A 27,772-nucleotide genomic window follows, 5' to 3' on the forward strand; every position below is an offset into this window, starting at 1 on the left:
TCACTGAAAATAAACTTGCAGGGCAAGTATAGCACCGGGTTTTACACAAAAATTCACAATTATATTCATTATCTTTTTCCCTTGTGTTTTTCCAGAATATACTACATAACCTTGTTACATAAAGTTAAAGGGAACTTGCCTTCTTGTGTGATAATTTTATTTTCAGATTGTCTTCTATTGATAACATCAGGAATGAGGGCTGACTGACTCGTTAATTCTCTTGATTTGTATTTTGCTTAAAATAAAAATTGTTTTCTCAATTGGGAGACCAATATTTCTCTCTCCCATAAGGTTAGAAACTATATCGCTAATTCTGATTAGAATAAGTACCGTGATGGGTTTCTGTCTTTACGCAGAAACAAAAACTTGATCTAGGGTTTCAACTTGCTAAGCAAAAAGTTAATCTAGCTGCACAGCCTTCCAATTACAGACAAAATATGTTTATACCAGTGTCAAAACTCTGTGATATTACAAAACACTCTGTAACATAGAACAAGATATGATTCTTGACAGATTTTTTTAAAAATGACAACTAAAAATGTGTTTATGTTGTATTTTAATATTACAATTTTGCTCTACATAAAAACTCCTGTATCTTTTCCTCTTGATCAACATCTTTCATTACAAACAATTCATTTAGAAGGGGGCACAATCTGATTAGGCATGGGGGTGGTGAATCGGAGCATGGACAAAGCAGCCCAGTAGTGGTTCCAAGTATGGTCTCTGGAAGTGAAGAGACCTGGTTCAAGTTTCAGTTCTACTCATTAGTTCTATATGACCTTAAGCAAATTACTTAACCTCCTCATTTTCAGCTGCATGAATGGTACAACAGGGCAATAAATCCTTTACCGCACAGGCATTTTGAGGACTCAATAAAATAATATATAGTGAGTGCAGCACACAGCCAGACACATAGGTAGGAGCATGATAAATGGCAGCTATTACTATTTAAGAATTATTTATATTTTAGGATAAAATTATCTATGGATACCTGTTTTCTTAAACCTATTTTCTTCAAGTTTTTAAATAGCTTTGAGAGTAATGGTTGTAACTGCTTAGGTTATGATCCAAGTCTACTGCTTACCAGCTGTGCGGCCTGTAACCAAGAGAGGTTCTGTGTTTGTAGAATGGGGATGTAATAACCACCTATCCCACATAAGGCATTATGAGGATTAAATGAACTAATGTAGGTAAAAGCACCTAGAAAAGTGCCTGAAATACAGCAATTTCTCTCAAGAACCAATCTATTTCAACATTTCTTTAGCTTGAACTGAAATACAGTCATAGCTACAATCTTAAGAATACTCTTTGGGCATTTAATTGAGACAATACAATCCACTCAAATGGAAAAATACATTCCTTATGAGTCAGCAGTCTCTTTTCCTCTCTACTTACATGTCATGCTTTAGATGTCTTACTATCTCACACTAAATATGCTTCTTGTAATTATTAGTGAAACAAACATTAGAAGAGTAAATACATAGTAACAGGATGTCATTTGAATATAAACAGCTGTATTTCTTCAAGTTTATTTTTCATTTAAAAACAATCTCTAGCCAGTTATGTTTCAATCAGTCCCAGTTTGTTAAAACAATACTGAAAAAATATAAAACAACAAATTATTTTGCTTCAATTCAGGATTTCAGCCTCCTGCCTAAATCCAGCATAAGTTTGGCTTGGCGTGTAGCTTAGAATAACTCCACCCTTCTCTTTCCAGCATAGCTTATTCTAGTCTTATAGCAGCTTTGTTAGAGGTGAAAAATACCTGTACTCCCCAGTAACATGTAGGGACACAGTGAATCTAATGAGAGCTCTAAATCTAATGAGAGCTAAGAAAAAAATAGGTTTTCTGTTTTGAATGTTAAAAGGATGTCTTTTTGCATGCCCTCAGCATTTTTTTTTTTAATTTAATTTTTGGGCTGAGGTCATTCACAGGTAAAAAATATCAGAGAATGAGAATCTCAGGTTATATGTTGGAGGAACTGTAAAAGAGTAGTTGAACTGTCTCCAAAAATCCCTCCTAAAATGAAGAGAAGACTGCTTGAACAGAGCCAGAGTAAGGAGGTCACCATCTTCAAAGGGACTTAGAAAAGATGGCAAATAAAACCAGCAGGATTAAAATTGTATGTCTTTGTGGCTAACATTCGAATAGAGTTTTTAAAATTAAATTCCTTTTGAGATGACACATTAGCAATAGTTTTCATTAACATGGCCCAGGAGAGGTAAACACGGCTTACTATTTGTCTAATGACAAAACAAAATGTTTTGATTAATAAGCCTATTAAATTGTAACTTAGCATAGGGAATATGTTAGTGAAGAAAAGGAATATAATCAGTAAATACAGTGGACATTATCAAAATACCAAGGAAAAATGCTCCAGAAAAACGAATTCAACAATTAGTTAATCCTCTTGTCAAATGAAAAACCCTAACCAATAAGTTGAGATTTAGGAAATAAACACCATGTATCACAAGAAGAGTGAGATGGCATAACTTTTCTTGTTGTTGTCACAGAAAAGAGAAAACAGGTGACTTTGTCTTTCTATGATATCTAAAAGTCTCTTGAGTCAGGAGTTGGTGTTATTCAAGGAGATAAATAAGTAAAACTGTTACAATATTGTTCCACCGACTTCATAGACAAACAACAATAACACAGGTATTTCGTTCTTACTCTGAATGGGTACCTTGGTTTCAGGGCAATTGGCATCAGAACTGTGAGTGTTTTAACTAAAACTGAGCTTCTCGCTGGTGCATACAAACAACTGCATAGATTTGACTCAGATCCCTAAGAACTGGAACTTTTTTTTTTTTGCCATTAGAATTGGAATATTTTAAAACTGCACAGCTCCTTGTCCGTTATCTGGCAGCCCATCGACAAAAGGGGTAAAGGCTTTACAATAAGCAGGGAATGCCGAGACACTGAAACGACTCCAACAGTCAACCGCAAGCCTGCAGGCCCACCCAGGAAACCTGAGGAGGTGAAACCAAAGTCCCTAAAGATTCCTAATTAACTTCTACAATCTTTTAGAACTTACGGCTCTAAATTAATTTTATTTGGCTTGATGTTTATAGTTTTGCAAAGTAATTTATGTATGCATATTGTTTTATACTTTATGTTGGCTTGTTTTCCCATCTGCTTACCAGGGCCCTCCTCAAGGGTACAGCCTGGCTCTTGACTGGAAAATGTGATTCATCCTAAAAATATAAATCAGACTGAAAGCTAAAATTCCTACAGCTGCTCTATGTAATTCTTAGAGTAGAAACACTGGTCCAACAATTTGAAAATCATCTTAATGGCTTATAATGAACTGAACAGACCTAGTTTTTTCATTGGATTTAGGTTAGCAATGGGCATTTGCCTTATAAGGTAATACAAGCATTTAACAGGTATTTAAAAAATGCTTTATTGTGCTTCTGTGTTTATGTATAAGCAGGTTTAAACTACATGAGCGCTTAAAATATTAAGTGATTTTTAACAGAGATAGCATCTAATTTCAAAACACAATCATAAACAGCTGTAGAATAGATTTCATGAGAAAAAGACTGTGGGATAGATGCTATGCTCTCTGATTGGTAATACATTGTGATTTATTTGTCCAGAGAATGAAGGGTCTTTATAGTCAGTAATGATTCTCAAAGCCCGGTATGTAGATCACTTGCATCCATCCCATGGGGTGCTTCTGAAAAATGAACTGGGAGGCACCTTTTATTTCCTGAATCAGAATCTCTGGAGATGGTACCTTGAAAGCTATAATTTAGCAAATGTCTGATGATTTTGATGCAAAACAAAGTGTGGGACCTACAGGCTTTATTAAGATATATAAAGAAATATATACACATTATTTTCCTCCACTGTAAACATGTAGAGACTATAGGCTACGATGCGTAGGAAATGGTCCTCCATGGATTAGTAGAGGCCCTACTTCACCGTCTTGCAGCCAGGAGGGCTGTGAGGGCAGAGATGAGCAGCCTGCCACTGTCCCAGGTGAGGAAAACATCTCAGTGAAAGTACTAGGCACAATACAGATGCTCCTTACGCAGCTGATGAACAAATGGATAACGGGAAGAGGACTGTGTACTCCTATCTCTGTCTAAATACACACTGGGAACGCACTCATATCCTGACCATCCACTTGACAAGTTGCTGTGGGAACACAGATCCGAATACTCAGCACACCTACCAAAGGATTCAAGGTGGGGCCCTCTTAAGGCTGGACAGAGCTTCCTAGCTAGGATACCCTAGGTCCTCAGGGATAAGTGCTCTGAGATACCACTCCCTGTAGCCCTCCCAGAAGTCAGAGCACCCATCTGGTCACCTGGAGGCAGCCTCATCTACTTCCCAGGCATGCCATATAAATGTCATATCTGTGGTATCATTTTCTATGTGGAGCAGGAAGTTAAACAACAGTTTGGGAAGCACCAACTGCCTTAATTTATGACAGAGTGCTGGTATGTATCTGGGGGATTTATCTTCTCAGTTAATAAGAACCCCTTATATAGCTGGTGTGGGGAGCTTAGAAAGTTGAAAATGTAACTGTTAAGAGTAGGCACTTAGTTAAGACATAAGCAGGAGAAAGGGGCCAGCCCATCACCAAAGAAGACTCCTCCTTTGGCCAACCCTCCTTAGCTGTCAGTTCTACTGTCAAGGACACCTAGCTTATCAGGAGACCCAGACAGTCAAGGACACCTAGATTGTCAAGAGGCCCAGGACCACAGGTTTCTCTGACTACAGGGCACACGCAAGGCCAAAGACCTTGTCGGAAAGTAACCCACATCATTAAAATAATATCTAAATCTAATTAGCCTTTTGTTCTTGGCCCCACCCCATGAGTTTCACTTATGTACTTACGGGTAAGGTGTCTGCACACAGAGAAAAAGTTATATAAACTAGAGCTGTCAATCAACCTGTTAATCAAAGGATGTAAGAGGCAGGGCAGCACTTCCTGCCACCCTAAGAAAAAAATAAAAGCCAACTTAATCCTAATAGCAGGGCTGCTTCAGTTCCCACACAGCCCCTCTCCTGTCTCAAGAGTGTACTTTATCTTGAGCCCAATAAATTCCTGGCTGCTTCTTCTTGCTTTTTGGTCTCTCAACTGAATTCTTCCCTTCAAGAAGAATCAGGGCAACAGTGCATTCCACCAGTAACATTTACACTTTAGCAGAATACAGAGGTTCTACAACTGTCACCTCTTAGGTTATATAACCGATGTGTCTCCTTCAAAGGCTGGTGGTAATTACTGCATGTCAGGCAGTGTGCTCAGCGCTGAGGGAGTCTCACAGAAGCTGAGAAGATCTGGCTTCTACCCCACGGAGTTTCCATCAAGCAAAGTACACAGATGCAGGAGAAATGTTTACACAAAAACTGTCAATAGTGTCGGGATGTGTGATAGGAAAAGCATATAATGAGGAACTTGATCTAGTCTGGAGGATCAGATAAAGCTTCCCTGAGGAAATACTAGTTACCCCAAAGCCTGCAGAATGAGAGGCTAGCAAGGAGATGGTAGGAATGGAGATTCTAGGCAGAGAGAAAAGATGTTTGAGGACCACGGTGGTTGAAGCATTGAGTTTAAAAAGAAGCCTTGTAGAGATAAAGCTGGAGAGTAAGGCAGGGGCCAGATAACACAGGACTGGGTAGGCCACATTTAGAATCAGGGTCTTAATTCCAAGAGTAATGGAAAATCACAAAGTTTTAAACAAGGAGGTATACTGCCAGATGAATTTTTAAAACATAGACTATTAGGCAATAGCCCATAGGATTCTGGTGGGCAGGGCTAGACCCCCATGTCTGAATTCTAAGGAGGTCCCAGGGAATTTAATGTGAAGCCACATCTGGAAACTACTGCTGTGGAATATTAGTTGCTCAAGGTCTATTCTGAGCAGGTGGCCAGTGAACTGACCCTTAAAGTGATGTTTATGGTATGAAAAGCATATACTGGCATTGTTAATTGATCTGGCTGTATTATGTCAGGATTAAAAGCAACATCAGCATATCACTCATTCTGGTGACTGTCTGGCATCTGAAATGGGTGAACGGGATGGCACAGAGATGTTGTCAGTGCCTGGCCCACATCACCTGGCCGCCGACTTCCCCTTCAGTTGTGGCAGCCGACCAACTCCTGTCAGTCTCTCCTGCTCTGCTTTCCTGCAGGATTCACCCAGGCTCTGGCTGCTCTGCCTGCTGTGCAGCAGGGCAGATGTTCTGGGGTATCAGCATATCCTTCCTCCCTGGCAGCCTCACTCTGTGATTGAAGGAAACCGGTGTTTAAATAGCTCAGCTCCCTCACCCCTGTGGTGGGAAAACCCTAAGATATGTTTTACACAGACTCCCAGAGTGTTCCCAGCAGGACTGGGTTCCACTCTCCATTGGGGTAACCCGTGTGACAACGAAGCTTTTATACTGGTTGTCTTCCCTTCCCTGTCTCACTTCCTCATTCCCCTACTGAGGTTTTCCTTACCACCCAAGTAAACCACTTGCAATTAAAATCTTTATCTCCTGATCTGCTTTGGGGGTGCAAACTGTCTTTTGCCGTGCCAAAGTGCATTAACAAAAAAACCGGTAGAGTCTAGGAACCAAATTTTAGCAAACTATTAAGAAGGAAGCAGAGAAAATGTGTTAAAAACCCAAGTGGGAAATTCCAGTCACATGAGCAGTGATGACAGGAAAAGACAGAACATAATCCTGATAATGTGAGAATAACCCTGTTTGAGGGCTCCTACCCAAAAGTATCAAGTAAATGGGCCCACCTTTTTTTTGCTCCTCCAGAATAAAGAAGATACAGTGAAACAAATAACCTATTCCTCTTGCAATAATATTAATTAAAACTAACTGTTCTCAGAGCTTTGCACAACTCACTGTATCATTCCTAAGACCAGGTTAAAGAAATCAGCAATTTAAAAATCTTATGTTTACTTTTAAAATTAAAAAGTATTAATTAGATATGTTCCTACAGATTCACTAACAGCACAGATGCCAGCTAATTTCACCTTGTTAATTCTATCTTCAATCAGCTATCCCCAAGCCCTAAAATATACTTCTTGGTTAACAACCTTTCTTTTATTTGTTAACATTTGCTATGTTGCCACCCTATTATCATTACATCTAAAATGTCATGTACCACTTTGATTATTATGAGAACTAGCAACTACCAGGAGAAGAAACAATAAAATAACCTGAAGCCAACTTAAAAATATTAACAAGAAGAGATTTAAAATGTAAAAGAGCAAATAAATGTTATTTTACAAAATACCATTTTAAAAACTATGCATAATAAAGTATTTAGGTTAGAATATCAAGAGAGCTGCAATAATCTCTTAAAAATACTTCTGCATAAAAAGTAAAGTAAGAAAAACATCTTGGTCAAAAATGTTTGCCTTAAACAGTATATAGTACAAAGAAGACAGCAGTGACTCTATAGCACCTCACTACGCTGATGGACAGTGCAATGGGGTATGGGGGGAACCTGATAATATGGGTGAATGTTGTAACCACAATGTTGTTCATGTGAAACCTTCATAAGATTGTATATCAATGATACCTTAATAAAAACAAAGAAACAAATAAATAAATAAATGTTTGCCTTAAAAATTTAGAGGTCATTTAGATCATCTCCCTCATGTTTCCTTTGACTGCATGTAACTAATCAAATCTCTCAGGTTACTTCTAGCTATAAAAAAATAAATAAAACAAAAATAATAAATCTGAAAAGATGAAGAAAGTAGAAATCTCAACAAAGTCTCTAAAACCACGAATAATCTGACACTGATTTACAATCCTGGCACCCAACAACAAAGGCCTAGTACTTGAAGAAATTTAACTTTAACACAAGTAAGTGTTAATTCACACAGAAGTCCTGACAGGTTAGAAATTCATTAACTCAAAAGATGGTATGGACTAAAAAAATCTATGTATCAGAAAAGCATTTCTGTGAAACACTGAAGGAAACATGTGTGATGGTTACTATAGCAATGGGAAAATGCCTAAGGTTGCCCCCTTAATTACAGTGATGGCATGAAGAACCATGATCACACCTTCACAGTAGACAGATCACTGGAATGGTTATTAGATGCACTATAAAAATGACCCTTTTCTTACATGGGTTTTGAATTAAAAATGACCCCAAGAAATCATCCTAACTAACCACCTCTCTTCATGGTGAGGAGACTCTGGGCCCAGCTACAGGTCCAGAGCCCAGACAGTTAGTGAAAAGCCTGTGAGATGGGGTGCTGGCCCTATGGACTGTTCCCTTGGTATTTTTACAAGCCAAGGTATGTAAACAATCTACCTTGGCTTGTAAAAATCTAAACTCTTAGGTTGTCTTACCACCTTGTGAATCAATGAACTCTGTTCCTGTAATTATTTTTATGTGAATTAGTACTTTTATTTGTATTAAAGTAAATTCCCTCAAATGATATGCCCTCATGCTCAGCTGCTGGGTCGGGTTAAAGAGTTTATGTTACATTAGTCACCGTTTTAAGGATAAAAAAAAAATTATCACTGTTGTTAATAATTTAAGATAATTAATAATTAAAGAAGTTACAGCTCCCCCCATCAATAGGGCAAAATGGCTTTTCTACAAGGATGATGATACTTGAAATGCCATTACTCCAATAACACTGATGTGAATTTAGAATCACATTTATTAATTCAAATGTCCACCTGATTCATCCATAAGAATGGAAGTCATAAAATATTAAAATAAACAAAGAACTACGTTGCCTTAGGTTTTAAAATACTCCATATAAAAGAAACCCCAAAACCTAAGCACTAAGGAGCATCTTTCTAGTCATCTGCTCTTTCTGTTAGTAGTTTCCTCAGTTAATATAAGAACAGAGACAATTTACTTAAAGATATGTCAAACAAAATTCAGCTCTTTACTTAATAATCCATTGAGGTTAACACAGTGCAACTCAACTGTATAGGTGAAACCAAAACCCAATAACTGAGCTTACAGTACAATTATCATCTTAATAATTAAATGAAATAAGGTATATGAAAGTACTTGACATATAATGAACACTAAAAAGAAGTAATGCCTATTCTTTACAAGAATTCTTGTCTGTCTTTCTCATAAAAGATGGCTCTACACAAACACTGAGCAGTTCATTCAGAAATATGAACTGATATGAAATAAAATGACTGGAATTTCCAAACTAACACCAAACAAGTTGTACTAAAAGATGAACAAGTAAGAAGAAATCCGGCCTGATTTGGATATGCCTTTATAAACTGTCTGCCTTTTTTTTTGAAGTCCAAGTACTGATCCCCACCATCATCTCACATTGAGTCAGATGCATTTTCAATAATGCACAAAGAAAACATTAACATGGAACATAAAACATCTAAGATAGAAAACCTCTTTCAACCAGAGTACTTCTAAACAACACTAACATTATCACTTTAATTACCTGATTTCAGGAGATGAAGAGATTTCATTTGTGTCTGTCCTTTTATTTCTCGGAAATGATGGGTTAGCCGGAGGCATCTCACCACTTAAGCGGTCTGGGAAAATTCGGTCTTTATTCAAATTGATTTCTGAATAAGGACAGTTGGCAGCACTGAAAGATTAAAAGAAAAAGAAAATAACATTTCCATAAGAACACACTTACTTCTTCCAATTAAAACGACAGGCTACAGAATATAAAATCGCAAAACAGAACTGAATACATTGTGTATACTTATATATGTATGATTAAACATACAGTATGAAATACTTTAAGACATAATAATTTAAGTATATTCCATTAGAAAATATGTCTTTGTGGTAGATTTTTAGGAACAACCTCCTGAAATCTATGGAATTGAGCAATGGTCACTGAAGGATTCCCCCTGGTTTGTCCAAGGGCATATTTGTGGGAACAATCAGTTCCAAGCAAGAAATGCTTAAGACATCACCGAAGGGTTGGTGGTCGAGGTGGGGCAGAGGGAGCCGGACAGATGAATGGGGCAGGTCTGCTTTGTAAAGTGATACTCCAGAACCAGGATTATCACACACTGTTTAATGCCCTTTATAATAGCTGTGCCCTGCAAAGGAAGGGGGTTTGCCCACGTTCCTGTCTCCAGGTCTCAATGTACACCTGATCCTCAAGAGGATCCATACAGTTGTAGTTAATCCTGTCCCCAATATAATGAGACCAATGCCAACTTGGAGAAAAACTTCCCTTCCACGGGTGACCACTGAGTGGTTGGCCTCTCAGGTCCCATTTGGGATCATTTCTGTTATGCAAACAAAGGACACCTTTGGCCACTGATTGTTAATCTGACATTAGCCAGGGTTGCCTCCTCAGTCTTCGTTAACAACTAGGCAACCTCCACACATCAGGCTCCCAATACACAGTCAACCCCTCTGACTAACTGCCTATCTTGCCCTGTATTTAGGAAGCCTCCTTAAATCTGGAAATGGTTTGGACCTTCGGTGAATTAAAGTAGTGTCTTAGGTGTTCTTTTCTTCTGTTTAGGTGACAGAGGGAATGTTGATAATCACCTAGGGAAAAATTTAAACAGTATGTGTCTACCCTCATCAAGAGAATCTGATATATCCTAGGAGGAGGTGGAGTTTGAAAATGCTCCCAAGTGATTCTGAGAATGGCCTATAAAATTTATCACAGATATCTTATCATCAAAAACACAATCTTTTTTTTCTTTAACTTCATGCTACTCTACACTGGTATCTATGCGAAAGATGAAAGTGAGTAAGATTTGATCCTGTGTTGACATAAATGTATATAATGTTAACCCAACAGCAATTAAAAAAAAACAATAACTAATAGTGTTTATGGAGCACTTACTATATATCAAACACAGCGCCAAGTGCTTTACAAGCATCATTTTACCAAATCTTCCCAACGCCCTATGAGGAAAGCTTCTCACGTGACAAACTAAGGCTTAAAATGGTTAGATAACTTCAGTCTTTAATTACTTCATTCATTTATTCAACATTTATCAAGTATCTACTATGTGCTAATTATCTTTCCAACATTGGAAACACAGTGGAAAATAAAAAGATCTGGGATCTCAGAGCTGATATTCTGGGAGGGAGGGGCGATGCACAGTAACACTATTATGCAAATAAGACGACTTCACACAGAGACAAATGCTGTGGAGTATGACAAGAGTGTAGGGCTGTGACAGGTGACCCTGAAAAAGTAGAATCTGAGCAATGCTCTCAAGGCCAGGAAGTGGCAAGAGCAGTACAAATGCAGAGAAAGTTCCACATGTTTGAGGGGAAAACCAGTGATGTTAGAGTGTAGTAGTAAGCAAGGGAAGATGAACTAGAAGGAGGCAGGGGAAATACTATGTACAGCCTGCTAGGCCAGAGTCATGAGTTCATGTTTTGGTTCGATTTGAAGCCACCCGAGGACTTTCAAATAAGGGAATGATATGGTTTGATTTACAATTTAAAAGAATCATTCATCATGGTTTGTGGAGAAAAGATTCCAAGGAGACAGACAGGGAACAAGAAAAGTTATGCAAGGATTAGGATATGACAGTGACTTGGATTTAGGTGGCTGAAATACAGGTAAAGGGGACATTATGGTATCTTGTGTGATCCTTCTAGGGGCACCTTCGGATGGAGAGGAGACAGGGAATGAAATAAAGGACGGAGTTAAGAGTGGCCTTTAGGTTTTTGGCTTGAAAAACTGGGTGGTAACAGGGATGCCTTCTTTTCTGCTCCCAAGATGAGAATGACGAAAGGGAAGGAGATTTGGGGACAAAATCGGGAACTGCGGAATGTTCATGAGACATCCAAGTAGACATGCTGCTCGAGCCTGGTCACAAGCAGAGAAGGAGCTCAGTGAAACGAGCATGCTATTTCATTCACCACATTCAGAATGGGCATACTATTTTATTTCAATTTATTCACATAATTATGATGTGCGGGAAACCTCATCTCTGACCACAACGCCCCTTCTGAACAATGACCTTCAAGGGTTTCACAGTCTTTCCTGGGATATTTGCAGTCGCCGGTGTTCACGGACACACGTGACAAAACCAATTCTGCCTGACTTGAATGGAAATAAACTCGGTGCAGGGGCATCAGACAGCTCAGCAGGAAGGCGGGGCGATCAGCTCGGGCAGGAAGGAAGGTCCAGCCAGCACCATCCCCCAGAAATGGTCTCCCCACTCTCCTCAGACCTTCAACCGTGTCCACAGAGGCTGCAAACACGACGTTGGCCTGCCCGCACACACTCGCAAGAGAAGGACCACAGAGCGGCGCCTGCTTTGCAACTTTCAGGTCGTCTGCCTGCCCTGCAACTGCCACCGGCTTGAGGAAAGGAGAGGCCCCACTCCCCGTGGCTCCCGTAGGGGAGGTGGAGCCCTACCTAACACTTATCTTGGTTTGAGGCAAACACAAGTGCTGTAGGGTTTTCTTGTAATAGACATATTTAAAATAAAATTCATCATCTCCAATGAACTCCCTTCCCTTGGTCAAAAAAAAAAAGATAAATACAAATAGTCCCTCCCATTGTTCTTGATTTTTTTGTTTCTGACAAGGAAATATATTAACCAAGCCTCAGACCTTAGTTATCTTTGACTCTATTCGTTTCTTTCATACCCATATTACGCATTTCTAATGCGTAACACTAAACACTAAATTTATCTACTTGCATTTTGTGACAACAGGAAAAAAATCCAAATATGATATTTTTGGTTATCTTGGACAAACAAGTATGCTATTATTCCTAGAATATTGCAACCATCATATGTTTCACTCATAAACATCTGGTTTTACAATTACTGACTGTACATTCACCTTGGAGTTTTATCAAATATGAAGAAAAGAAAATGTGAGTCCTGTTCCTAACCCCACTCACCACTCCCACTGGGAAGACTCACAGGAGTTTTAGATGGGCTGGGTCCCCAACTACACACCACCATAGAGTTACTGCTTAGAAGTCTTATAGTGTAAGATCTACAAGGGCAGCAGCCCCTTCATCTGTGTGTTGAATAAGTGAAAAGAGGATAGACAGTAGGGATTATAGGATATATCCAGGCAGGGATTTACTGATGGGCCAGGACGATCTACCAAGGGAGCCCCTTGACAATGAGCTACAGATTTTATGCTAACATCATCTCTTTTTTTGATCTCTGAGAAAAGTCAAATGGGTTTGCACACCTCCTATTTTGGGGGCAGAGAGTGAAGTCAGCTAGTTTCTGAAGTGGGGGACAATAAGAAAAGGGGGCGTCACAAAATGCCAAGTGTGCTCAAGTGATGCGAGGAGTCCCGAGGGGTGGGCCATGCCCCGGACAGTCAGGAACCTGCTCATAAATGTGCTCTGCTGCTTTATCCCCTGTCTCATAGAGACGGAACACAGCTCCTGAGGCTACATTTTCTCATTTGTAAAGTGAGAGTGATCACATCTGTGGACCGAGAGAGAGCACGACCCATGCTGCCTGCTTTACTTGCATCTGCTCGTTTAGCTCTCATGTCCCTAGGGAGCAGCGCCTATTTAATCTTCATTCTACAGACATAGACACCAAGGCTTTAAAAAGGCAACTTGCTTAGTGTCACTCAATTAGTTCTCGGTAGTGGGGGGGATGATGAGCTCTGGCTGTCTCCTGTTTACTATAGGGTGGGTACTGCCTTGCTGTATTGAAGCATTTCCTTATCCTTAACCCATGACAATTAAATCCACCTGAGAGTACCGTCTTCTAGCAATATGCTGCTATCATACTGTGAATATGTGTGAAGCCAACACTTAACCTTTCTTTGCCCATTTACGAATTATTTTTGCTCCCCTCAGGAAAAACTGATGTTTCTCTTTGAGTGCCACACCATTCCTGCCTCTGCGAAAACCTATTTACACCAGACTGGCTTCCTTCAAAGTAGCGGTCTTCTCTACTGTACAGCTCATCACTCAACACAGTAACTGGCACAAAACAGGCACTCAGAAAGTGCTAGATGGATGAACGGATGCTGAATTAATATGATGTTTCTAGTTTGCAAATGTGCATACAGAGTTACTAATTTTAAAACTTACCACGGTCTTTATAAATATCCTTTAGAGGTTGTTAGAAATATTCTATTCTTTTTCTTGTTTAATTTCTCTAATATTAAATCTTACATAGAAAAGATTTACTTATGAAGGCACTAGATATGTAGAATACCTATTTTTATATAACTTAAGTTCTCCTCTAATCTCCTTCCATTCTTTGACCATTCAGCAGCCCAACTGAATGAACTCAGTCAAGGGAAAAAACACTGTGACACAATCAACTTAATGGCTGCTCTCTATCCCTTGCTAGAGAGACAGAATTAAGCAATCTGGCTACTGACTATCCCTAGAGATGAGAATACCATATCCACATCCAACTCACTCACTGATTATTTATATTTCAACATTTGAAAATGTCGCATTCTCAAATTTCATTGTTGAGACATGTTTTATTTCTAACACTTCTTAGATCAAATTTAGTAATTGTGATTTTCAGAGACACTAACAACAACTGCTAGTCAAAACAGAATTTTGCTTACGTGTTCATAAAATTGATTATTCTTGCTAAAAGAGCAACTTTCCTTGTTATCTAAGCAAAGAATGCATGTTTTGATTTATGTACTTTCTCAGTAAATTAATCCAAAGAGAATTTCCTCATTATGTTTTCCTAAACACAGCATTCTCAGCATGGACAAAAATAAGTGTCAGTGAAATGAACCTTTCAGAGAATATCCATGATGCAGCAGCTATTCCACAAGTCTACTAATGAAATGGAAAACACTCGGTGCCTGTTGAGGATTACATCCTGCAAGATAAAGAGCTTTGAATGCTGCAAATAGGAGAGCAGAGTCAGGGAGGCTAGGAAAAGCCAGCAAAAGGGCTGAGAAGTGAAGACAGGACTCAGGCCGGAGATGGCGGTGCCCACTAGTTCTCTGAACGGCATGCCTCCTCCCTGAGGCCCTGGTCAACTGATAGCTCGGCCCCAGACTTAGGCACAGATCTGCTAGTTATGCCCTTTGTGTGATAGGGAATGAGCACAGCTTCTTGACCAATGCATGTCTTTAAAACCATAAAGTCCACTTCTTCCTCTCTCTTTCTAAAAAAAAAAAAAAGTCATTGTCCATCCTGGTTCCAATTATACTAAAAGACTTCTTTTACACATTTCTCCATAAACTCTTCTATGATTCTTCCCATAATTTCTCCCTTGTAGCAAATACAACACCGTATCTCTGAAGGAAATGCTCCAAAGATAATCACTGACACTTTGTGAAATGGGTCTTGGCCCAGCTGAAGGTTGCTAAGAGGTCGATGGCACACTTGGGGAAAGGTGGTCCTAATGAGTGGCAGATGCCATCAGGCAGGGAACAGGACTGCCACCACAGACCTTGCTGTGACAGGCAAATCTCTCCACTCATACCTAAAGCACTCCTAAACCACAGACATTGCTATAAGGTGGGCTTCCTTTCCAGAAGACCAGAAAAATATTTTTAAAGTTTTCAATTGCACCACAACACTGTGTTCATATTTATCCATTTTTAAAACATGGTTCTTTTCCTTCATCATTTCAGCAAATTGCTTTTAGTTTAACAGACACCTTGGGGTTGTACAACAGAAAGGTACATGTTTCAAAATTTACTATTGGTTACTACTTTGTATCTTATATTTTAATTAAATTATGTTCAGCACTTATAGCTCCATTAGTCCCTGAGCTCTTTGAAGGTTGCATTTGTGACTAATTCACAGAGGAGTGTCTTGAGAAGGAAGTGGTCAAGAGCACCAAAGCCTTGAGTTAGACTGGGTACCATTCCCTGCTGTCCTCACTAGCTGTTACTTAGTAAACCTCTCCTGTCTCAGGGTGGCCTCATCAAAAATTGGTAGAAAAAAATAGTTCAATGTTAGAAGGTAGTTATGAATGCTATCCCATACATGTGAAACAATTAGAGCAATACCTCATAGAGTAAATCGTGCTCAAAAATACTAACTAAATAAAATAATTTATGAATATATAATGGATTTAGCATGCCAATGAGTTACTTCTGGCATTTAGACTTACATAATGTCTGAAAACTAATCCAGCTGCCTTCATTCAGCAATACTGAATAACTTTCAAGATGCAGTATTTTTTACTTAGTTTAATCATATAACTTTTGGTTTGCAGTCACAGCAACAATGAAAAGGATTTTTAAATGGATATTTGCAAAGAAATCATCAGACTTTGTTCAGACTTTTTACTCTGAAAAATACTGAATCCCATAAAAAACTTGGAAGGGGTGTTGCAAAAGGAATATAAGCAGGATCTGAGGTTGAAAAGATGAAAGAAAGAAAAAAACTATATTCACATGAGAATAATCACAGCATTTTTACAACTGTTATTAAACTTTAGAGGAACAGGTACTATAAACTTTAGGTTTTTGAAAGACCTAGATCAACAACCTACACAAACTAGATAAACAAGGAATCATTTTTCTCACTGGGCAATCCAATTAACATGCAGTTAGAACACTTAAGCCGAAAAATCATCATTTTAATACACACCAAATAAGTAATGCTTCTGCTCCCAAAAAATCCCAGTTAAATCAACAGGAATTTCCTAGTATTTCAGTAATATTTTTAAATATCTAACTAATATTTTTAATATCTACCCACAAATTGCCTACACAATACATCAAATTTCAAATGTATAAACTTTCTTTTTTAAGGTATTTAGGGGTACAAGAAAAATACTGAAACACACCTTTTTTGACCAATGCATGCTCAAATTTGCACTATTTATATTTGCACTTCTTGTGAGCTTTGGTGGGAACATACAATAAATAATCTCACCTCTCATTATTCAAATCATTGAGTCACCCAATCAAACAATATTCTACCTAATATTTCCAACAAGGCCTGACCTCTTTTCATTACTAATGGTCAACCCAAAATGCCTATTTCAGGTACTAAGTATCTGTAAAACTAGTCAGGTTGTCAAGAAAAGCCAAATAGCCAGAATAAATCTATTTTAAACTGTGAATGTATTTTCTCCCAGGAAGATGTAACTACAGATATACGCTTCATTTTTACAGCATCACCATGGTAACCACATTTTGTATAGATCTACATATAAAATTAGTTCACATCTATTTAGTATACATGGAAATCTTTATTTTCGACATACATGGGACAGACAGTCTCTATTTGACCACAGAAGGAACCTCCAGCAGAAGTGGCAGCTCTACATACCTGTGAGGGCCCAGGTGTCTCACCCTCTTAAAGTGGCCAATTCCTTTACAGCCTGGGGTTGAGCATCCACCGTGTTCTGAAGCCTCCATTAATTCTAAGGGGCCTATAAAAAAAAGCCAAAACAAAAAGAGAGAGAGAAAGGGTATAAAGTTAACCAGAGGGTTATGAGAGTCAAATGTCTGGGATCAGAACATGGAAGAAAAAATCCAATTTTTGAATCAGCACATGAAAACAGAAAAAGAAGTAATCCTGTAAAATTAAAAACATCTTAAAAGTCTTTATTTTTAAAGGTTTTCCCTATGACTTTGTTCATTCTATTTATCCTTCCTTGATAGTGAAATAGGGAAGTTTGATCTAACCCTCTTTCAAAGTGTCACAAATTCCAGAGATACCTAAGTCTGAATTAATGAGGAGACTCTAAGCAGTTTTCATCAAACCAGTAATATAATTAATACAACATGATACTTGCGCACTGTGAAATTTGCAATCACCACACTGGAATACAGAAAAACAGTTACAGATCCCATTTAAACTATTCCCCTGCACATTTTATACCCTCCCTGGTCCTGACTTCCATTATATGAAAGTGTAATGTACTACATGTTGCTCTAAGCTTTCCCACAGGCACCTACATTTGTATTTATACATGCATTTAGTTTTTGGTTTTATTTTATTTTGCTACATAAAGGGGACCACATATATATATACTACTCTGAAATGTTTTTCTTTCATATTTAGCATGTCTTAATAAATCTTTCCATCTCAATATATAGAAGACCCTAAAGATTCCATCAATAGTAATATTCTTTATGATTATTGCATACTATCTGTAGTGTGAGTCCACCATAATTTATCCAATCTTTGTTTCCACGGTTTGTTACTTTAAGCATATTGTAACAAACACTGTGTACATGCATTTTTGTGCCATTATATTTCTCATATGTGGCACTGAGAAAGTATAACTCTAGATGGGGAGGGTATGCAAAATTTTCTTAAAAGCCCACACTAATCTATTGTATTTCCTACTTATTTTTTTCTACAAGTATATCTATTTTCTTCCAAAATTGAGACTATGGTACATCAAGTTCCTGGTGCACTCATGTGATCAATTAAAAAAAAATGAATTTAATGGAAATTTTTACTAAGGTAAATCATATACACCTGTAAATAATACAGTGGGACATCCCTTGAACACTTTGCCCAGTTTCTCCCAATGGTACATTTTGCAAAACTATAGTATAAAATCACTATTACCATACTGACACTGATACCTTACATTTTGATATTCTGTCTTCCAAAAATTCAGTACTAATTTTAAAGGGTAATGACTGCTTCTAAATAAAAGTTAAAAGTCTATACACACTCACTTTTTAAGATATTAAATTTTCTTCTTTTATATTTTGTCACTACCATCTAAATAAAAACGTAGTCAGAAGAAAAAGGATTACACAGAGAAGAAATGTATAGTGGGAAAAGAGTAGTAATGGGAAGGGTATGGGAAAATAAATTATTAAGCCTACTATGCAAGCAAATGGCAACATTTAAGTTATTCTTGTGTCTCTTACTCAAAGGAGGCTGAAGAGGATGCCCAGTTTTTGAACACCAGCCCACAGGGTGAATATCAGGAGAATCTGCATCTATCCAGTAATCATAGCAACTATTCCAGCCATCAAAGTGGACCTAGGTAACAGAAAGGACATTAATGGTACAATTTGGGTCACAAAATTCTTAGGGTATAAGTTCTGCCCACTGTACCCATTTTCATTCTCTTCTAAGTTATATACTAGATTTAATACCAAATGAATTGTTTCAATTACTTAAATTACTTCATTCACACTGTGAGAAAAAAAGGTACTTTTGATTTATCTTCAGATTATCTAACCATCAATAAATGTCCTGCCAAAGGCGTTTTTTTTTGCCAATATTTCTACAGATACATTTCACATATCTCTCAATCCATTAAGCAACAGTAGTACATAAATACCTTCATTTGAGCAACACCAAACTCCCAATAAATATTATTAAAGTAATGAATAAATCAGGAGAGAGGGGAAGATTGGGGGGGAGGGGAGGGTAGAAAGAAAGACCTTTCATATAAATGTCAACTCTCCTAGAATTATTCTCAAAAAGGCTTTCTTATGCCCTTTTAGAAATATATCCAGTTTAGAAAATATCCCTCCATCAAATCATTTTTAAATACCATTTTTTCTCATAAATAATTACACTATCTCTAACAGAGTGATTAGTGCTACAATCTTTATTGACCACCATGCAAAAGGGCAGTTGGGTCTTTTAAATAGGTTCACTAAGGATCAGCTGTGTATATTTTTTAATTATACATTTTTTACCTTTTAGGATAAAAGGATATACTGAAAGGCCATATGTATTTTTTACCTTTATGTCAAATTTGCAGCTGGATTTCCTTTTTAAAAGTCTATGAATCTCTTACCCCAAACAAGGTAATAGATGCCAGATAGATAAAACATTCATTAAACCGGATAGTAAAAGTTCTAGAAGAATGCATGAGTGGCTATATTTGTAAATTTTACAGTGGAATAGCCTTTGTAAGCAGGACACCAAACTCAAAAGCCATAAAAATATTCAAAAGAAAAGACTGATCAATTTTACCACATCAAAATTTAAAACTTCAGAGCAGCAAATATTATTGCAAGATGGAAGACCCACGAGAAACCCAAAAAACACATTGGTTACACATGTGATGATGCACTGTTTCTTAATTTATAAAATCACATACTAATATAAAAAGATGAAAAACCCAATAGAAAAATGGAAAATAGATATAAATGGCTGATAGCAAGAAAATAAATACAAATGTTTAATAAACATATAAAAGACAATCAACTGCACTTAGAACTAAATACTATAAATTAAAACCACAAGATGCAATCTTTCTTTCAACCTGACCAAAATATTCCATTTTTGTGATTCCTAAAGCTTGTTGAATTAATCTGAGAATAAAAGTGCATTCTCATAGACTGCCGACAGCAGTATTAATTGGGGAGATATTTTTAGAAAGTTATTTGGCAACAAAAACCAACACTTAAAATACATTATCTTTGACTTGATAATCTCAATAACTCTTTGTTTGTAGCAGAAAACAAGTAGAGTGCATACCATCAGCAGCCCAGGTAACTAAATTATGGTGTATTTATATGATGAAATAGTATAAAGAGTTGTTAATGTACATATACATAGGTTCAAAATAATGTTGTTTGCAATGAATCCACTTTCTCAAGCTTAGAAGTCAATTAATCCTAGACTAAAAACCCACTGAATTTCACACCTGGAAGAAGTCACAGATATTATCTTATAGAGGAGAAGAGAAAATAGACTATTGTGGATCACAGTATGGATGATTTAACTCACACAAGTTTAAAATTATAGTTTAATATATTGGACACGTTTTCACTGAGAAGTGTAACTTGGACACTTTGAAAAATTTAATGCAATATTATTGACCTCAAGGTTGAGTTGGACAATATTTTTTAGAAAGCACACTATTGCTTTAAAAAAAAATGATTTGGTTGGATTTTCTGCTCATTTGAAAGGTAGCTCAGTAAAACACATTTTAGACCCAAGTGCTTGCCTCTGCTCTCTTCTGAAGAAAGGTATAAACCCAGAAGGACAAATGGAGAAGGAATGCAGCTGATAGGTGAAGAGCGACAATGATGTGGAGAGCAAACCAGGTGAAGGGGTGTCAACCTACTGGACAGAGTGGGTAGGTTACAACCCAGGTGCCTAGAGAACAGGTCAGAGTGAACTGGTTCACCCTGCAGAACCAAGAAGGACTCAGCTGGAGGCAGCAGGCAGATGAGGAGCAGGATCTGAAAAATGACAGGACTGGCTCAGAGTCTGAATATGGACCGTATGGACTGGCAGACCCTTACATCTGCAACCCCATCCTACCCACCAAATTAAGTGTCCCTTCAACATCCCTGCAAAAAAACAGAGCCTTACTTCCAGGGAAATACAATTACAGAGGCTCTAAACTCCAGGACAAAAGTGATGTGGTGATGGGTTGAAGAGAAAGCACAGGACTAGGCAAAAGCCTGCACACTTCAACCAGCTCCTTCTCCCTGTCTCACGCAGCAGCTATGAAGTTCCCCCTTCTTGAGGGAGGAGACTGGCAGGAATTGGAAGGCTCCAAACAAAGGGCCCAGATGCTGACAAATGGGGATCCCCTGTGAAAAATCTGGCTCTTTTCTGTCTTATACTACAGTGAAGACACTAGTCATGAGTCCCACCCAGAAAAATAGCTAATTTTGAGTCCCTTTTTCTTAATGTGAACAGCCAATCAAGGATCCTGACATTTGAGGAGAGCCTCCAGTATGAAAGCAGAGGACAAACTAATTAACCCCAGAATTGGAACTTGGAGGAAATACGCAGGGAACAGAAGAAAAATTATCACTCGTATCCTCAGATAAGAAAATTGCTTTAGGAAATAAAAAGAGCCTGCCATTTAAAAAGGGGGAGAAGAGAACCCTAGAAATTAAGAAGAAACTCTTGAAAACTTAAAATAGTTGTGATTAAAAATGCAATGTAAGGTTTGGAAAATGGAGTAGATATTTCTAAGTGTTACCTATATTGCTTATATAATAAATATAATAAAAAGTTAGTTATAAAACAAATATAGTTTATACATATAAATAATATATAAAATATAAAATTAAAATAAATAAATATAACTTAAAAATCAGAGAAGCACAAGAATGAAAATAAAAATCGAGGGGCCAATCCGAGAGGTTTAATACTAGTGTAACAGGACTTCCAGAAAGAGAACAAAGAGAAGGAAAAGGAAGTTATCAAAGCAATCATATAAGAACATTTCTAAAAACAGAAAGCCATCAAACTCCACAGTGACAAGGCATGAGTGCCCAGCATGATAAATGAAAAGACCCTTACACCAAGACGTGTCATCACAAAACCTCAGATCAGACACACAGAGATGGCCCTGAGAGTTCCCTGAGAGCAAAGGAACACCAGCCAGGTACATCTAAGGAATTGCCTAGGATCTAAAGAAAAACAATATCCAATGTGAGAAGAGAGCAAAACAATGCTTTAATTTCTAAGAGGAAATGGTTCTTGACCTAGAATTTTATACCTAGTCACAGTATAAATCAAATGTAAGACTAGCATCTTGACATTTTCAGACATGCAAGTATGAAAATATGCTTCAAGAAAGAAGTTCATTTTGCTTGGCAGTGAACACGATTTATTTATTCATAATAACATTAAAATGGAAGAGTGGGAAGAAAAAAAAACTCTTGTGAATTACTACTAGAAAAAAAAAAAGGAAGGGAAATATGGTAGACCTGAATCCTGAACTACTGTAACAGGAAGGAAATAAACCATATTTAAAATTGATAGTTAAGAAGTAACAAAATACATATATTATTTTAGAAAACTGGAAAAAAGTTAGAAACAACAGCTAAAATAATTGAAAGTTCTTGTCCCTGGGGAATCAGGCATGGGGGGGGTAGGGAAGGAGGGGGCAGGACTGTATCAGGTTCTAACTGTCCTAAAAACATGAAGACAAAAACAAAAATACTCTGGCTGCTTTTCATTAATAGCATCTGGCAAAATATATGAAAAGATTAAAAATTTTTAATTGTTGTAACTCAAGGTGTAAAATACTGTATATTCTGTAACTTAAAAGGTTGATTTTATGTAACTTAAGAGTGGATTGTATGCCTGAGAAACTTAAAATATTAAGCTACACTGATGACTTGGTCTCCTAATGACTTGGTCTCCATTTTCTTGCTTCTTGAAAAAGAAAAATAAGTGTTCTTGCTGTATCATCTCCCACATTAGAAATATTCTGACTCTTGAAAGCTTTTATACTCTCAGAAATTTTTGATGGCTCCTGAAACTGAGTCACTGTCATTTGTTCACTGACCTTTGAGAACTTCACAGACACACAGATATTTGCTCAGTGGTTCATCTGTAGCTATGAATTCATTCCAGTAATTGTGAAAAGATGACTGTCAACTACACACCTGACAGCCAGCCTTTTTTTTGGGTGTTAAAGATAGACCAGGATTGCACTGGAAAGAGAATTCAGCCAGAAGGAAAAAGAGCTGGGTTCTAGTCTAAACTTTCCCGTTAACTAACTGAACCACCTGCTTTAGAGCATTTGAGCTCTGTGGGTCAAAATTTTCTCATATGCAAAATCATAAACTTAGTCTATAGTTTAATTCTGAAATTAGTATGTGTTCCTGAAACCAGTTCATTAAAAAGAAAAAACCTAATCCTTTATAATCCTAGCACCCTAAGCACTGTCATTATTTAGGTATATTTATTCCCATAATTGCTTATGCATATATTCTGTATTGAACAATACCAGATAACATACATAAAACTAGATTTTTTCTTGCCGATATTAACTATATTTCTTAAAATATTTAACATTATAGAGATACACTGCAATTTATTTTCTCTGTATCTCCCTATAGTGGTTGTTTCCAATGTTAAATGCTATAAACACCACTACTTTTTTTAACCTTGCACTTTTTATCTTTTCCTGTTCTCTGTTTATTCTCTTGTCATAAATTCCTAGGACTGAAATTTTTTAATTAAAGGGTAAACATTCTGAGACCTTTGATGTCTATGGTCAAACTGCTCTTCAAAAAGTCTGAGACACTTCATATCCTACCAGCTGCATAAGAGGTAAAATTTCATGCACCCAAACCATGTATTTTTTTCAATTCTGACCGATTTTTAAAATAGTATCTCAATTATACATTTCTTTGATTACCAGTCAATAATATTTTAAAAAACACTTTTAGTCCTAAAAACTATGGTTGCTTTACTTTATGACTTAAATATTACCAAGGAACAGTTAACAGGGAAATCCACTTGAAAAAGGTTACACAGGCTTTCTATTATTTATAGAATTTTCTAAAATGTTATATGAATATATAAGCTTAAAAACAGTACATTAAATGTTATAATTTCTATTTTATAGAAATAATACATTTATAAGTTTTTCATGTTATTTTATAATTTATTTTCTTATATATAATCTCACTAGAGATAGCTGAGGATGAGATTTTTTTTTAAGAAAAGAGTATAAATTTAAAATTTAAAAATATATCTGAGCTTTTGAGATAGCTGAGGATGATTTAAAAAAAAAAAGAGCATAAATTTAGACTCCTACAGTTTAGGACTGTAACTTTGTTCTGTCACTCTTCATAATTAGTAAGTAATTCATTTACTGTTTCTGAGCCTCAGCCTCATTGATAAAGTATGACAACATAAATTTCCCACACTATTAACATCACAAATGTCAAATAATGGGAGAACACTATTCCCCTGAAAAACACAATGTTTACCTAACATCTTGCTGTCATTATAACTATTTTTCCTAACAGAAATTCTAAACGATCCTTTGAAGTAGTGGAACTCATATTGTTCTGGTTTGAGAGCGAAGTGAATGTTGAAGTCAGAAAGAAAGATAAGAACTTCTGGTTGCACAGTTGGACTATTACTAAACTTCATTTTATCATGCTTGGACATTACAAGCTGAACCCATCTTCTTCCCATTTGCTTACATTATGAAAGTGACTTGATTTTTATTAATTTAATTCTAATTAAAATCTGATTTTATTTAAAAACTTATTTCTCTTTTCTTGTTCTGTATTAAGACTATACTTCTGTACCTTTCTTGTGAAAAGTCTAACAATCCTATTTAAAATAAAATTAACATTCAATTTTTAAAAAAAGAGCATACTATCAGAGAATGGGATATTATATTCAAAAGAAATTTATTATTTATATAAAAGTTTTCTCTCTAATTGTGATTGACTTAATATTTTGAGTGTGTGTTTTTGGAGAAAGAATATAGATCCAACATATTAAATGTTAGTCATAATTAAGGAGAACACTTTTGCATAGATTGAAGAAAAGGAAAAAACTGGGTAAATATTACCAAAGATGCCCAACCACTTAATTTGCATATCCCTATGGTTTTACTAATTACAGAACTTCACAAATTAAGTATCTGCTGAAATTTCCATCCAAAATATCTTGTAACAAAAGGAAAAACAAAACCACAAGAAAGAACACTTACTTTTATTCGGTGATCATCCGTGTCTGCAACTGTTGCTACTCTAATAAACACAGGATTTCTTTTGTCTATTACCTCAAGCTTCATTTTTTTCTGGAATCCATGTGGAGGTTTCTGAGATAACAAAAAATTTTACACAGTGAGATTTCATGGAAGAGAATGTGGACTGTGTTACAAAGACAGAATACAAGAAAAAGACGACCTATTTAGAGAACCAGCCTTTCAAACTCTCAAATTCCTTGAGTGGCTTTGGACCTCACCCTCCCTATCAAAAACAAAAACAAAAAAATCCCAAATCACATGGGTAAGCCTGTAGGCAATGGAAATAGCCCAAGTACCTAGCAATAGGAGCAAACAGAAAGCAGAAGATCTTAAGATGAAATTCAAAATATTATGGTTATTTCATGAGTCATAGGGAAGGCAAGAAGTTTTCCTCATTAGTTAGAAGGAGGTGTCTTGGCAAAAATCAACAAGCATGGAAATTAATTTAAGAGAAGAGGGTTAGAACATTAAAATGGCAGAGATGAGACACAAAGATTAGCAGTGGCAATGAGACCAATGTTTAAAAAAAAAATAGACAATAGAGACATGCAAGATAGAATCACTCTAGTAAGAACAGGGAAGAGAAAAAGATGATCTTTCCTCCTACACCTCAGCTAACCACACCTTAGTACTCAGCAGAAACCTGTAAACCTCCAAAAAGTTATAGGGCAGTAGAAGGTAAGGTGATTAGTATGTTAAACAAATTTCTTAAATTTTATGAGCCTCAATCCCTCTTCCGTAAAATGGGTATAATAGAGGTGTTGCTCTGAAAATAAAGTGTGAAAATTATGTAAAAGATACAAACAATCAATGCAAGGCACCTACAGGCCAAACTAGAGAAACTTAAGTTTTCTCTCTGTTATCAATGTGCCATCAAGACTCATCTTAATGTTGTTTTTTATCCAGTTCAAAGCAACGGGAAATACAGCACTCTTCTTTGTCCTAGCCTAAGTGAAAGTTACAAGGCTATGTAAAAATTCAAAAATATGGCATAACTCTAAACATTACTCATGGTTTTTACTATATCAAGGAATTTATTTTTTATTGAGGTACATACAATAAAATGCACAAATCTCAGTGTACAGCTCAATGAATTTTGACATATGTATACAATCATGTAACCATCTCCTAGGTCAACACAGCAAACACTCTAATTTTTTCCCCTTTACTCATTTCATCTATTCCCACCAGCCCCTCCTTATCACAACCACCATCTGTTCTTTGTGATCATGAGTCTATTTCTGTTTTATTTGTTCACTGTTTTTTTAGATTCCAAATATAAGTGAAATCATATGGTATCTGTCTTTCTCTGTCTGACTTATTTCACTCAGCATTATACCTTCTAGATCCACCCATGATGTTGCAAATGGCAAGATTTCATTCTTTTTTTATGGCTGAGTAATAGTCCATTGTATAAACATTATTCATTTATAAATCCTGAATTTGCTATCATATAGAATCATACATATTCTTTCACATGCTTTTCTTCATGTAATAAATACTTCCTCTCGAACATTTTGGATGTTCTTCTCTTCTAGGCCTAAGCCTTACTAATTAATTCTATCATAAAAAATTTCAGCAATTTATACACTAAAAGAATCAAAGTGTTTAAATGTGTGTATAATAGTCTGTTTAAAGGTGTATATGACAGACTAATTATACCACATTTTTTAATTTAAAAGAAATTTATCTTTTCCTTTAAATTTATAGGAAAATAAAAATTATAAAGCTAGCTATAAGAGACGAAAAAAATTTCTAACTTTATTTTACTTCTCATTCTTCCCTTGCACAGAAATGAGGCTTACTCTGAATCTTACTAAGTCATCTGCATGAAGCAATGATCCTGGATTAGAAAAATAGTGTAAAAAAGCAGACGACCCTGCATTTTGGTAATGGAACATATGGATTTACATCCACAATACAATAAAAACAGCACCTCAGCTTGCCATAAATAGATCTAAGGAATTATCAAATTACAGTTTTCAGTAGAAAACAATATCCTGTCTTGTTTTGGTTTTTCAGAATACCTAGCTGGAAAACAGAAGTTTTCTTTAAGATCACAACAATTCAAGCAGAATTATTTTCTGGAGACTACAGTCCAAATTGGAAGTACATTTTTCATGCCAACAACAAAAATCCCCAGTAACAGTTTGACTTTCACAATTGTAAGAATTAAAAAATGTCTTCTTTGGTCTTCTGTTTCCCTCCCATTCCTATTCTGGTTCATTAGTCCTACCTCTTTCTGTTCTTAAATATCAATAAATGAACACAATCATCAGCACAAATTAACCAAGTAGTGTAAAATATATTATTAACTTACCACTTTGAAAGCTCTCGCAGGGGCGGGTAAAGAATTGGTTTCTTCTAAATACTTATCCCAAGAGAAATGTTTCACATTTGGGTAACCTAAGAAGGTAAGAAAAATGTAAATCCCATCAGGTTTAAACAAAATGATAGTGAGAACCAACTGGCTTATAAAAATTATGA

At 36.5% G+C, this 27,772-nt stretch overlaps 1 protein-coding gene across 6 annotated transcripts in view; it reads right to left on the minus strand.

The window, feature by feature from the left end:
* Nucleotides 1-27,772, minus strand: part of L3MBTL3 (L3MBTL histone methyl-lysine binding protein 3) — a 106,948-nt gene that overhangs the window by 17,175 nt on the left and 62,001 nt on the right. For all 6 annotated transcript variants that reach the window (XM_036903816.2, XM_036903818.2, XM_036903817.2 and 3 more), the window contains 5 exons: nt 27,606-27,691; nt 25,247-25,357; nt 18,723-18,837; nt 17,158-17,260; nt 9,406-9,555 (listed from right to left, as the gene is read on the minus strand). In XM_036903816.2, coding sequence (XP_036759711.2) covers nt 9,406-9,555; nt 17,158-17,260; nt 18,723-18,837; nt 25,247-25,357; nt 27,606-27,691 — 565 coding nt within the window. The remainder of the gene's footprint in view (nt 1-9,405; nt 9,556-17,157; nt 17,261-18,722; nt 18,838-25,246; nt 25,358-27,605; nt 27,692-27,772) is intronic.

This window comes from Manis pentadactyla, chromosome 12, assembly GCF_030020395.1.
Source record: "Manis pentadactyla isolate mManPen7 chromosome 12, mManPen7.hap1, whole genome shotgun sequence".
In the NCBI taxonomy this organism is placed as follows: domain Eukaryota; kingdom Metazoa; phylum Chordata; class Mammalia; order Pholidota; family Manidae; genus Manis; species Manis pentadactyla.